Source organism: Trachemys scripta, chromosome 10 (assembly GCF_013100865.1).
Source record: "Trachemys scripta elegans isolate TJP31775 chromosome 10, CAS_Tse_1.0, whole genome shotgun sequence".
Lineage (NCBI taxonomy): Eukaryota > Metazoa > Chordata > Testudines > Emydidae > Trachemys > Trachemys scripta.
The window spans coordinates 9,665,600-9,679,376 of NC_048307.1; the positions used below are offsets into that span (position 1 = coordinate 9,665,600).

General features: G+C 43.2%; 1 protein-coding gene across 1 annotated transcript in view; it reads left to right on the forward strand.

The window, feature by feature from the left end:
- Positions 1–12,570, forward strand: part of LOC117883831 (cytochrome P450 3A9-like) — an 18,737-nt gene extending 6,167 nt beyond the window's left edge. Inside the window, exons 2-11 of the mRNA XM_034783625.1 lie at positions 514–661; positions 1,257–1,370; positions 1,686–1,774; positions 2,764–2,912; positions 3,743–3,870; positions 4,791–4,878; positions 6,541–6,701; positions 7,887–8,113; positions 9,353–9,515; positions 11,854–12,570. Of these exons, the coding sequence (XP_034639516.1) occupies positions 514–661; positions 1,257–1,370; positions 1,686–1,774; positions 2,764–2,912; positions 3,743–3,870; positions 4,791–4,878; positions 6,541–6,701; positions 7,887–8,113; positions 9,353–9,515; positions 11,854–11,952 (1,366 nt within the window). The 3' untranslated portion in view covers positions 11,953–12,570. The remainder of the gene's footprint in view (positions 1–513; positions 662–1,256; positions 1,371–1,685; positions 1,775–2,763; positions 2,913–3,742; positions 3,871–4,790; positions 4,879–6,540; positions 6,702–7,886; positions 8,114–9,352; positions 9,516–11,853) is intronic.
- Positions 12,571–13,777: the final 1,207 nt, after the last annotated feature.

Here is a 13,777-nt window from a genome sequence, read left to right on the forward strand (position 1 = left end):
AAAAAGAAGAACAGGAGTACTTGTGGCACCTTAGAGACTAACAAATTTATTAGAGCATAAGCTTTCGTGGACTACAGCCCACTTCTTCGGATGCTGTAGTGGGCTCTAGTCCACGAAAGCTTATGCTCTAATAAATTTGTTAGTCTCTAAGGTGCCACAAGTACTCCTGTTCTTCTTTTTGCGGATACAGACTAACACGGCTGCTACTCTGAAACCTGTAAAATATGATGCTGGGTCCCTTTCAGAAAAGATACATGTAGGCTGCATATTGGGGACATTTATGTGTGTGTGAGAGAGAGATTTTTCAGACAGGCATAGTCTCTCAAGGAAACATTCCTGCAGTGGCTGGAAAAGGCAGAAATATATGGTGGCCTGAAAGGCCTTTTCCATCTCTAATTTCTATGATTCTGTATTTCCAGTCAGTGCACTTTGCTATAGAAGCTAATAAAGACTAGGACTTGTATCTATCAGAGAAACACCAAGGAGAAAGGAGCTTTTGTTTAACTCCTGACTTTCACTGATAGTAGTTAATCATGAATTTTTATTTCTTTTCCCCCATAGGTTTTATGATGGCAGGCAACCTGTGCTGGCTGTCACAGATTCTACAATAATTAAAACCGTGCTGGTGAAAGAGTGCTTCACTACCTTTACCAACCGGAGGGTAGGCTTGTAATCATTAATATTAATCAGAAAGATGCAATAAAGCCATAAGAACATCAAATACTGTAGTTAAACACTGTAGGGATACACAAGATTTCTTTCGGAGATGCAGAACGAATGCACACCTGGGATTAATCTAAGTGGTCACTGCATATCCCTAAAGGAGCAAGGGAGCAGGGGAACCTCACCTGGAACTGGATACCCTGGCTCTCAAAGAAAACTGGGTGACTGCACTTTAAAAGCTGCTTAGGTTGTTGATTTTTATTTATTTAAAAAAAAAAAAAAAAAAAAAAGTATTTAGGACAAAGTCAGCTCTCGGTTACACCAGTATAAATAAGAGGTGAATTTGATTGTGTGTGTGTGCACAAGTGCATGTGCACCAGTCTGAGTTAGTGTGTATACATTTGTACAGGTCTCCCCCAGTGCGTGTAGAGTGGTGTCTTCTTGTGGGTATATCTGCCTAAGTGTAACCAGTTTGGGGAAGTCTATGTGTGTGTGTACATGGTGAGGGAAAAGGATTGCTTCATGCACTCTTATCTTTATTAGAGAAACCCAATAGCTTCTTGAGAGTTATAAACTTGCCTTTGTCACCCCAGAATTTAGGTCTAGCGGGAGTGCTGGAGTCGGCTGTCTCCCTAGCTGAGGATGAGAAGTGGAAGAGAATTCGTACTGTGCTCTCGCCAACCTTCACCAGTGGGAAGCTAAAGGAGGTAAAACCCAGAGGACGAGTTACAAACTAACCCTTGGGTCAGTGCACAGATGGCATTCAGGCTGAGATAGTTATAATGGTCTGGTCTCTTCAGTTCGATTCAAATGATTAAACTGGCCTATTTCAGTTGTGCCTCCTAATGTAAAAAAAAAAAAAAAAAAGAAGGGAAAAAGGTTTAAAACAGAAAGCTCCCGACAGTAGCAATGGATCAAGTCTATAAGTATTAATGAACCTCCCCTCCACTTTTCACAAGCTAGGCTTAACGAAGAAGTAAAATTTGATATGTTTAACTCACGTCCTGTAATGTGTATTTCAGATGTTTCCCATTATCAAGCATTACGGGGACGTTTTGGTGAGAAATGTTCAGAAGAAAGCAGAAAAGGATGAGCCCGTGGACGTTAAGGAGTGAGTAACTCTGCCAGGAACAGGAACAGCAAATCTTGTTAGCAACCCTTTGATTCATTCATTACTGGCAATGCAGATTGTTCTTTGGATAAACCAGACTTCTGAAGTGACGAACAGGGCTATCTGAAGGGCTAAGATGAAATTTAAAAGGGAAAATTTAGGCTAAATCTCAAGAAAAACTCCCTGGGGTGAAATCTATGGAACAGTCTCGCAAGGGAAGTGGTGGAAGCCTCAAAGTTTTGCACATTTTAACTAGAGTGGAAAAAACACTAGACTATGTAGTGTAGGGAACAAGCCTTCACTGGCAAGGAGATTGAGAGGATGGTCTAACAGATCTTTACTATCTCTAAGTTTATGATTTAATACATGAGGACCAAAGCTGAGACTTGGTCAGACAAAACTTTTTTGTAAAGGTGTGCTTCCATGACGGTTCTTAGATGGTGAATCCTTTGGGGCAGAGACTGTCTTTTTGCCTGTGTTGACCCAGCATGTTTGGGCACTACCAGAATACAAATAATAAATAAATAAATAAATAATATATTATTATTGCATTTTTATTTATTTTTGACAGCTCATTTATTGTACCGCTGGAGCACACAGATTTAATATCAGCTGTCAGCAGAACTAGGGCTCACAGCCTCTTAAAAGGCCACAGGCACCTGACAAGATATTCACAGGCCCTTGAATAGGTCTGATTCCACCAGAGGACACACACATAGGCCAATACGTTATGTTGTGTAATATCCAGAGCAAAACTACCAGATTCTACATTCTGAGAGCTCTAGGTAAAACTTCATGAAAATCTATCCCTTTCTCTATAGATGTTCTACTTGTGTTGAGTACCTTGCCCCACCCTTTTCAACAGCATAAAGAAAAGTCTCATGAGAGTTTTCTTTTCTTTAAGGAGATGCAATATAGGAAGGGAGGGAAAAGTTGTAATTACCTATTTCAAATATTAACTCCCCTATCTGTGTTCTGTTTTTTCTCAGCATCTTTGGAGCCTATAGCATGGATGTTGTCACTAGCACTTCCTTCGGTGTGAACATTGACTCCATGAACAACCCCAAAGATCCTTTTGTCAAGGAAATCAAGAAGCTAGTGAAGTTTAACTTTTTCGACCCACTCTTCATGTTGATATGTAAGTTTGCTCTTGCTCACTAAAAGTGCTCATTTAAGTGTTTCGTTTTGAACCGTGACTTCAGCATCAGAATCAGACAAAAGGTCTATTGGTTACACAATACAAGTGGCTATACCTTAACCTATAAGCCAATGGCTAGGCAACTTTACTGCTAAAGATAAAAGTCTCAAGGGTCTTCTTAGACAAATTCTGCTCCAATTTATACCCATACAATCACACTGATGAGAATCATCTGGAGTTATGCAAGTGCTAGTAAGCTCAGAATTTGGTCTATGGGTTGTGGGAAGGATCACAATGCTGTGGGGATGGTTTGGAGATGTTTGCTGGGATCTGAGATGTTAGTAAATCTCAGAACATTGAGATCAGTCTGAAATGACTGGAAGAAATTCAAAACTTTTAGATTATTTTCATTCTGGTCAATATCGCTGTAGTATTGCTAGTGCAAACTGGAAGAATGTCCTGCCCTCAGAATATGACTCACCAGTCTCAATGACAGTGCCTCCAGTCAGAGGTGCTGTGAAATAGTGTAATTTTCCTTTTGCTTTCACTTACATGTAGGAATAAATTATATCATTTCTGCAGAAACCTCAGTAGAGGCAGGGTGGAGCCCATCTGCCCCACAGAGAACATGGTGGCGGATGGGCCCTCAGTGAGCTCCTGAGTACATAGGAGACGTGATCAAATAGAGCCATCATTTAGATGCAGCCTCATCTTTCTAATAAACATTTCCAGTTGTTCTAATTAATATTTTACCATAGATATCTTAGGTGAAATGGACTTTTATTCCCTGGACCTTGCTTCAATCACAGTTATTTTTGTCTCCCTTCTAGTTGCATGCCCATTCCTCATTCCCCTTCTTAAGAAGATGGATGTGAATGTTTTCCCCAAAGATGCCATAGAATTCTTCACAAAGTCGATCGCCAGAATGAAGGAGGAACATGAAAAAGAGGCCAAAGGGGTAAGCAGGACTCTCCCAGTCATGATGCCAGAGAACATTCTCTATTCAATTAGCCCAAGTGAAAAACACTTACTTGCTTGAGTTAGAGTCTAGCAAAGGACCACAATAGCGTGTGTGCATCAGTGATCTCAGGCTATATCAGGGTAAAAACCATGCAAACTGAATTGCAGTTTGGGTGTGCAAAGATAATGATTTACAGAAAACTACCCTAGGGAGTAGACTTGGAGAGCTGGAGCAGAAAGAGGGAGAGACTCCACTGAGTAAGCAGTAGAGCTGTGCATCAATACACAGTGCAGTGTCATTGATATTGTGGTATTCACGAGCACAGTCCCCAAAAGAGACAGTCTTCACTCTCCAAAAATGACAGAATCACATTTATCTCCCTGCTAGACTTCCTCTCCCCAGAGCAATCCTGTTGTAAGTAGGGTAACCAGATAGTAAGTGTGGAAAAATAGGGACGGGGTGGGGGGTAATTGGCACCTATATAAGAAAAAGTCCCAAATATCAGCACGTCTGGTCACCGTAGTTGTAAGATAGCTACTCGTAAAAGTCACTTACTGAGATGTAGTTATTACTTTCCCCGAAAATTGCATAGCTGTATTAATGAGGATGCTTTGCAAAGCGGACAAAAATAGTTTAGCTCTGCAGTCATCATTCCTTGCGACAGCAAGAGACCAAGTGTGCTGTCTTTGCTGACATATCTTTGGGACTGGGCAGATGGAACCCTCCCAGAAGTGTAAGAGTTCCATGTTTTGACCCACTGTAACAAGAAAGGCATTTACATTCTGTTGGGTCCTCTCTGGCCACGCCTGGGGACTTTAAAATACAACATTTGTGTTCTGAGACCCATCTTTCTGAGCCTTCCCTGGGGGATCTCTCACCAGACCAGCTCTCCACTGAGTGGTTACTTCTTTTCCCAGGGCCGAGTGGATTTCCTGCAGCTGATGATCGAATCCCAGAACTCTAACACTAGCCATGAAAGCAATGGAGTGACTCACACATATAAAGGTAACACCATAAAAATACCCATACTTGTGAGTGCCTTTGGGGGCTGTTGGAGTGAGGGGAATAGGAATGGGTTCCTACTGGAGAGGAAATAAATGGTTTGTGCCCCCGTCTCCAGTTGGGGAGAGAACTCGTTGACTCACCTGGACTATACATACATTTTTGTTCAGCACAGAGTTAGATGGGGACAAGTGATCATCACTTTTATGTAACACTTTTTCCACTAGTAGAATAGAAGACATGCATTCCAGGCCAACTCCTGCCATATAATAGTTAGCCTTAGCCAGTGAAAAATATGGAGCTGGTACCTGCCAAAAGGCCAGCTCTGCCCCCCAGCTATTTGTTTGCATTGCATCACTATTCACAATTCATTTAAAGAAAACTGCTTCAATTACAGCTTGGTTAGAAATATCCTCAGTTCTTCTCAGGACTGGAAATAGCAGGTGTCCTATGACGTTTATGTAACTACAGAATACTTGGGTTAGATAACCTGAAAATGAACCACAGCAAACTTGGCAGGAACCCATGTTTTGCTTTGTGTGTTCTGCATAAACCAATCAACAATGCCAGAGGTTACAAAGCAATCATTAGTCCCTGTTTAATTTTCCCACCATACCCCATCAGCCATCCCTATGGGATAATAATAACAATTAAGGCTAAGATGTTGTCAGGGATATTTTTAGTAAAAGTCAGGGACCGGTCATGGGCAATAAAGAAAAATTCACGGAAGCCCGTGACCGGTCCCTGACTTTTACTAAAAATATCCTTGACAAAATGGGGAGCCCAGCTGCAGGGTCCCCACACTGCCTGCAAAGATTGAGCAGCTGCGGGGGCACTCTGAGCTCTGGGGGCCCCCACCACCTGTGGGGGCTTGGAGCTCCAGGGTCCCCCTGCTCAGAGCTCCAAGGTAACCCTGCCATCCACAGTGGCCGGGAGCTTTGAAAGCCTCCCGGTGGCCCGCGGCAGCTCAGAACTCCGGGGGCTACACTGCTCAGAGCTCCAGGGTACCCCTGCCGCATACAGCGGTTCAGAGCTCCTGGGCTCCCTCCCCCATGGCAGCCAGGAGCTGCCTGCGGTGGCTCGGAGCTGTGGGGAAACCCCTACTGCCCGAGGTGGTTGGGAGCTTCGGCCCCACCGCCTGTGGTGGCTGGGAGCTCCGGGGAGCCTCACTGCCTGTGTCGGCTGGGAGCAGTGTGGGGGTCCCCACTGCCCACAGCACCTCAGAGTTCCGGGGGGCCTCCGCTGTGTGCGTCCGCCGGGAGCTGCCGGCAGCCAGGAGATGCAGCCTCGCTGCCCGCATCAACCGGGAGCTGCGGCCCTGGCACCCACATCTACCGGGAGCTGAAGAGGCCCTGCCGCCTGCGTCCTCCAGGACCTGCAGGGGGTCCCGCCGCCTGAGGCCAGGGAGAGCTGCAGGTCGCTCTTGCTGCAGCAGGTGGTAGGGGGACCCCGCATCTCCCGGCCGACAGGGCTGAATTCATGGAGGTCGCTGGAAGTCACAGATTCCATGACTTCCGCAACCTCCTTGAAAAAATTGTAGCCTTAATAATAATAAATCGTTGTCCATCTATACTTTTATAAAATATACTATGTGCAGAGAGTGCAGCCTATGTGCGGTAGTGTTTGGGCCTCAACTTTTCTACCTATTTTCCTCTCTTCTCACAGGCCTGACTGATTCTGAGATTTTGGCACAAGCATTTATTTTCATTTTTGCTGGCTATGAGCCCACCAGCAACTCCCTTTGCTACCTCGCTTACAAACTGGCCACCCACCCTGATGTGCAGCAAAAGCTGCAGGAGGAGATCGACTCAGTTTTACCAAACAAGGTAAGAGAATGTGGGCTGCTCAGTGATTGTGTAGAGCCTCTTTAAAGCCAGTTTCTTCCCTCTAGTTAAGTCAAGTTAATGAGACTGTTCTTGAAAGATGTTAAATACATGTGCTAAAAAACTACCACTTAATAAATACTGACTCTGCTATCCTGTGGAAGCTCTGATGGGCACACTTTAAGAAATTTCTGCTTTCGCTAAAAGGAGAGCCAAAAACTTGCTTCCAATTGGCATATGTTCATTTCAGGGGCGTTACGTAAAGTACCATGTGTGGAACATACCACGACTGTCTTGCAAACTCCGTACCATAACTATTATATGCAAAATAGCTATTGTGCATTTCTCAAAATCTCCAGATGATATATGAGGGGAAGGGAGGCTGAAGGGATGGTGAACATGGATAACAGTAGCCTGGCAATACCAGGGATTACAAATCAGTCTTTAGTACAATTTTTAAATCCCCAATCTCAAACCCACACCAGTAACTCTGGCCATGGGACAATAAAATAAATCCTTACTGAGTCATATATGTATATTATACCAACATATACAGACACAGAGACACATATACTTATCTTGTTTTTCTCATCTCTGGCTTGTCTATGTATTTTCCCCATACTACCCTTTTTTCTACCTATTATCTCTCACATCAGAATTCACACACTCAGTAAGGGCCAAATTATCTCTAGTTACTTTAACTTGCTAAACAACAATGAATTGTTTATGAAGCAGTAGCAAAAGGAAACAAGGAGCGATGAAGAGTGGAAAGGAGATGCTAGATGGGAGACATGGAGTATTCTTGGAACAACTCAGGAAATTCATATCATTATTTATGGGTACTCATATTATGGTGTTTGTGATCTCTTACACTGGACTTCTACATGTCTCAAGAGATGCCACTTTTCAAAAATGCATTGGCCACACCAGGAGACTCAGAGAATTGCTGATTTTAAGTACAAACTTTGTTTGCAAAAATGGGCAGAGATTTCCAGAAACTTACATTATTTAGGAAAGAAAAATTAAGGTGAATCCTTAGGTTCACACTGAACATTCAGTTCAGCATTGAATGTAGAATGTGCACTGTGACAGATGAGAGGGGAGGACATGATGGTTTCCACACTGATCATATGGAAATCTGATCTAGACTCCCACATGTCTGACAACCTTTTTCCCATTCCCCTGAAGGCTCCTCTCACCTACAATGCCCTGATGCAGATGGAGTATCTCGACATGTCAGTGAATGAAATCCTTAGGCTGTTTCCTCTTGGAGGACGACTTGAAAGGGTCTGCAAGAAAGACGTAGAGATAAATGGAGTGAGCATTCCAAAAGACACCGTGGTTATTGTCCCACTCTCTGTTCTGCACCGTATCCCAGAATACTGGCCAGAACCAGAGGAGTTCAGACCGGAAAGGTACAGAATCTATATCAATAGGGAATGAGCAATTATCTCTTTTATCTATATTACACCTCTACCCCAATATAACGCTGTCCTCGGGAGCCAAAAAATCTTACCGCGTTATAGGTGAAACCGCGTTATATCCAACTTGCTTTGATCCACCAGAGCACACAGCCCCGCCCCTCCCCCGCAGTGCTGCTTTACCGCGTTATATCGGGTCGAGTTATATCGGGGTAGAGGTGTACTTCATTCCTTGATATCAGTCTCTTGCAAACGAATTCTTGTTGTGTTTAATCTTAACACCTGTTTGCCAATACAAAAGCTGGAGAGGATTTATCATTATGAAGACACACCACTCATGATTCCCTACTTAAGGGTTAATTGAATTTTGCACTTAAAGCAGGAATTTAACAACTTCGTTACACATGAAGAATACATCAGATCCTCCTCAGAAGTACAGCACTTACTCTCTGAGTACAGAGTGAGCGAGCTGAGATTTTGCAAGTACATTGGTTGATTAATTTAGGAGTTAAAATTAATTTTAAAAATTGGTCCTTTTGAGAAATTTAGCACCCATTGTCAGACTATTTCTTGCTCCGATCTCAACAACAGAAGAATACGGACACTTCCAAACTTCCCATATAGTCAGAACTCCCTGAAATCTTTTATATAAGCTACACTTGAAAACCATTAGGATTAAAGATAATTTTTCCCATTAGTAGTCATCACTGAAAGTTTTTCCTTCAGAAGGGGCTGGCTATAGAGAATTCCACGTAGAACTGCCCTCTTTCAAACTGATACCATCTCCCACTGGTCTCAGTGGGACTGAGGTCATACCTGCCCACAGTTAGATGTCATTTTCAAAATGGCCACCTATCTCCCATTGTTCCCAGTAGGACTGAAACAACAGGCTGCTCTTAACAAAGATGTCTGGTGGCTTCACTCTCTCAGGAAACAATGGGAAAGAAGTTGTGGTCCTTTTGGAAGAGTGGAACTCACGATGCTGCTAGCCTGGGTGCAAAGGACATAATTTGGGCATTGAACTCAGATCCTCCCCCTCACCTCACCCCGAACATCCGAGGGGCTGTGTAACTATTAGACTGCTGGGATAACCAAAGATGTGCTAGTTCTAAAAGCAAAGTTTCTCTAATACACAATCAGAGGTTCTTTTAAAAAAGAGCAAGAGAGAGAAATACTTGGGCTCCTTTTTCTTTGCTTCCCTAATTTCCTTCTTACACTTGTGACTGGCACCAGGTTCAGTAAAGAGAACAAAGAGACTATGGATCCGTATATGTACCTGCCCTTTGGAGCTGGCCCCAGGAACTGCATTGGAATGAGGTTTGCTCTCCTCTCCATGAAAGTTGCTATCGCCAGTCTGCTGCAGAATTTCACCTTCAGACCCTGCAAAGAAACCCAGGTGAGAAACCCAGATTTACATTTGAAAACTCAGGTGTGAAAACCAGATGATGACCGTATTTACTGAAAACAGTTCATTAAAAACCATTTAAAATACTTTATTTGGGTAAACAGATGGTACACGGTGAAAAATGCAAAATAAATGTGCAACACAGATGAGAGAACATAGAAGTGTAATACATAGCAGATTGTATATTGCATGCACTGTGGGTAGTATACAGTATTCTAAAATATACCGTGGGAGTAATTCTATAAGGGAAAAAATAGCAACCAAGGAAACATTACAGGACAGAAAGGAGAGGAAAGTGGTTAATCAGCTTTAGTGATGCCTTCATTCAAGTACATTAGTCGACAGTGTTACCATGTTCCATAGAGGAATGAAATTGCTTGACTCCTATCCAGTTATGATTATAAATATGTGTCTTTGTTGCCATTGCTCAAGTTCCTGAGTAGCATAAGGTGTGATATCTGGAAGTCAGACCTCGTCCTTCATCTAATTATTGAATGTGTTCCAAACAAATCCAAAACCTCGTTTGCTCTTCTCTGGTTACCTGTTCAGCCATTCCTATAGGGGGGCAGGACAGGGAATGGCTTTAAGCTACTTATAAAGGGTTGAAACATTACCAGACTTTCAAAGTAAAATTATAACCACCTGTCACGAATATTAGGGTCACAAACATTGCACTTTTTTTAAAGCAAGAAATAAGCTCTTGTTGAGGTGAACACTGCCTTCTATGAAAGCTACAGCCATCATAAACCATCAGGAATACTGCAACACAGACATACTGTGACAGACGTGCTGTAGAAATGGTTTTGCCAAGGATCTGTCATTTCCTGGAACTGGGAACCTTGCTGTCTTACAAAAGCAAATGCCTTCCCTGAGTATCAGAGAGGCAAATTTAGTTGTGCATCATGAGGTCTACATGAGTGATCAGAAATAACCAAGGGCCACAAATGGCATTTCAGTAAGTGCGTATAATCCATAAAGGATGGATGTCTTTTAGACATTTCTGAGGAGGAAGGCAAGTGTGTATTTGTCATTGGTGCCTGTAGTTTAATAAAGACCCACTTCACTTTCTGCTTTGAAAAGGGCTAACAGAGAAAGAGATCATTCTATCTAAAATGAACACTGTTTTAATTCAGAAATTCCCAGCCTGAAACACTAACAGTGTGTTTTACACAATTAGGCAGGCAAATGACATGGCAATCATAGAAATAATAATGGAGACTTTGCACTAACATAGCATTTTTCTTCTATGGATTTCAAAGATCTCTACATGGCAGGGGAGCATCATTATCTCCATTTTTACACACAGGGAAGCTTAGTCAGAAAGCAGCAAAGTGGCTTGCACAAGAACACACAATGTATGTATCAGAACTGAGAAAAAAGGCCAGGTCTCCAGCCTCCCAGTCCTATACCCTGACCTAAGGAACACGCTGCCTCCTTAAAAACTACAAATAATGGGGAATACCAAATTTTACTATAATGATCATGGAGATTAAGCAATGATGAAAGAAAGAAGAGATGAAGAACAGCAAAGATACCTTCACACCACTTGCTAGTTCTGTAACAGTTAGTTGAAATTCAGCTAAAAAATGGTCACCTGGGTTTTTAACTCCACAGCAAAAACAGTTTGTTGCAGTCATTAATGAAAGGTGCAGTCGGGTTGTGAGGCCCTGATCCTAGCTCAAGTGCTTTTGGAGTAGGATTGGAGAAGCTCCTCTCCTGCCTTAGCTCCAGCCAACAATCTCCCTCAGATGGGAGGGGGCAAGCCTGCTTATCTCACCTGGTGGGTCGTGATTGGCTACTGCCTCCTTCTACTCCTTCTAGCCATTGGAGGACCAAGTCTTTTTGGTTCTGTCGGTACCAGAGCCTGACTGGCCTCTCTAAGTAGTGCTCAGATGTCTAAATTTACTGCCCCCTCTTTCCCCAGGTGGCAATTTTCTGTCTGGTGGGTGTGTCAAGGCAGAGATGCCTCCTGCAGGGGGCAGAGAAGGCGTGGTAGACCCCATCACAGGCCATGAACATAAGAAATGCTGAGCACCTGCTGCTTCCATTGAGGCCAGGAGGCACTCAGCACCTCCCAGGTCTGGGCCCGTTAGGGCTGGATGAAACTTCTATAACAAAACCCCACGCAAGGAGTAAACTCTCCTGGATTGGGGGTTTGATAGAAAACCAAAAGCATGTCCGAATTTGTAAAACTTACAGTAACTGTGGGGCAGGTTTTGAATGAACCTGGCCTGGATTTTGGGAAAACAAAAGCATAACGTCTCTTTGATAATCTGTGTATATTTTATTTGCTGGGCTACAAATGTTCTTTTCTCCGCTAATGTTGCAGATCCCACTCAAGCTGAGTTCCCAGGGATTCATAACACCTGAGAAACCTATTGTTTTGAAGTTAGTCCCCAGAGCTTATACCTCACACCCAGAGGACTAAGACCCAACAGAGTTTACAGCAGCTCTCCAGAGTACCAGCAGAGGCTTTACACGTCATTAAGTCTCTGCAACAGACGCAGAAGAAGAGCTTCCATTCATTCCAAAGGCATTTACTAAATATCTACAGAAAAATGTGACTGTCAGAAATGTAAACTGAGTCACTGGGCAGTGATTGTAAATTAGAGAATGTACATAAAGGAAAAATTCTACTGAGGCGCTGGTCTGCCTCTCTGACTCCTTTTTAGTGAGGGTCCTCCATCTGGAGAGGGAATTACTGTCTCATCCAAGAGGCAGTGGGAACTTCTTTGCTGAAATCGAAATCACTAGGGTTACGGGGGCAGGGATTGGTGAATGACAAGGAATGGCAGGGTTTTTGTGAGTTGTACTGATATTTGAAGAAGTATGTATAAACTGTTGGGCTGTTGAGTTTACTGGGATGTGGTGAGACGATCCTAGAAACCAAATCTATCTTGGGTCATATGTTAATGGAACAAAAGCATGTAACATATACAGAAAACAGAATTCATAAAATGTTTGTGAAAGGGCGCTCTGTTGTGTATTCTGAATAATTTGTTCACTTCTTACTTGAAAAAATATTCAGTCTGGACTCCTGAAATTATCCACATATAGCATCTTCCATTTAATTTACTGAATTTGGTCCTTCATTTAACTTGATCAAAGTTTCCTACTGTAAAGTGTATTACAAATAATACAATTCCTACCTAGTATTTTGGTTAAATGCAGGAGTGGCCAACCTGTGGCTCCGGAGCCACATGCAGCTCTTCAGAAGTTAATATGCGGCTCCTTGTATAGGCACCGACTCCGGGGCTGGAGCTACAGGCGCCAACTTTCCAATGGGCCAGGGGGTGCTCACTGCTCAACCCCTGGCTCTGCCACAGGCCCTGCCCCCACTCCACTCCTTCCCGCCCCCTCCCCTGAGCCTGCCGTGCCCTTGCTCCTCCTCCCTAGAGCCTCCTGCATGCCACAAAACAGGAGGTGCGGGGAGGGAGAGGGAGGCGCTGATCAGTGGGGCTGCCGGTGGGAGGTTCTGGGAGTGTGGTTGGGGAGCTGATGGGGGGCTGCTGACGTATTACTGTTGCTCTTTGGCAATGTACATTGGTAAATTCCGGCTCCTTCTCAGGCTCGGGCTGAGTTAAGTGGATCACTTTAGGGCAGGCTCGGGCTGAGTTAAGTGGATCACTTTAGGGCAGGGTTATTAATTTGATCACTAACTACACAATGTTGTCATTTAATCAATAAAGTAAAATTCTGAATGTGGGAGAGACCTAGAAGAGCCCTCTGACAATGAACAAGATGACTGCAATGAAAGTTGCATTGTGGGCATTGTTATTGACACTAGGCACTGCTATGTGCTAGGCACTCTGTGATATGAGCCCTACTTCTTGTATGGGTTGCAAGATCAATCACTTAGTAAGGTCAAACTGATAGGAAGAGATCCTAAGATAAGAGGCAGGCTACTACCCATAGTACTACTGTTTTCTTTCTATCTTATAAGCCACTTGGTCAAGTGATTCAGATAAATGCGATAACAAAAACCTAGCCTTTTGGGCATATACTTGATATGCCCTTTCCATATCAGCAGCACTTGTTTTGGTTGCTGCAGTACGAGGTAGAATATTCACAGCAAACACAAAAAATATAACTTACTAAGCTCCTCTTTTGGGCAAGAAATGCTTCTTGTTAATAAAAATCATTAGAAACAATATGTCATAGGTGTTGTAATGATGCTCACTCTATCATATGGTAACACACTAGGCTTGTCTACATGAGAACACTCAGGAAAATTAATCCAGATTAACTACATG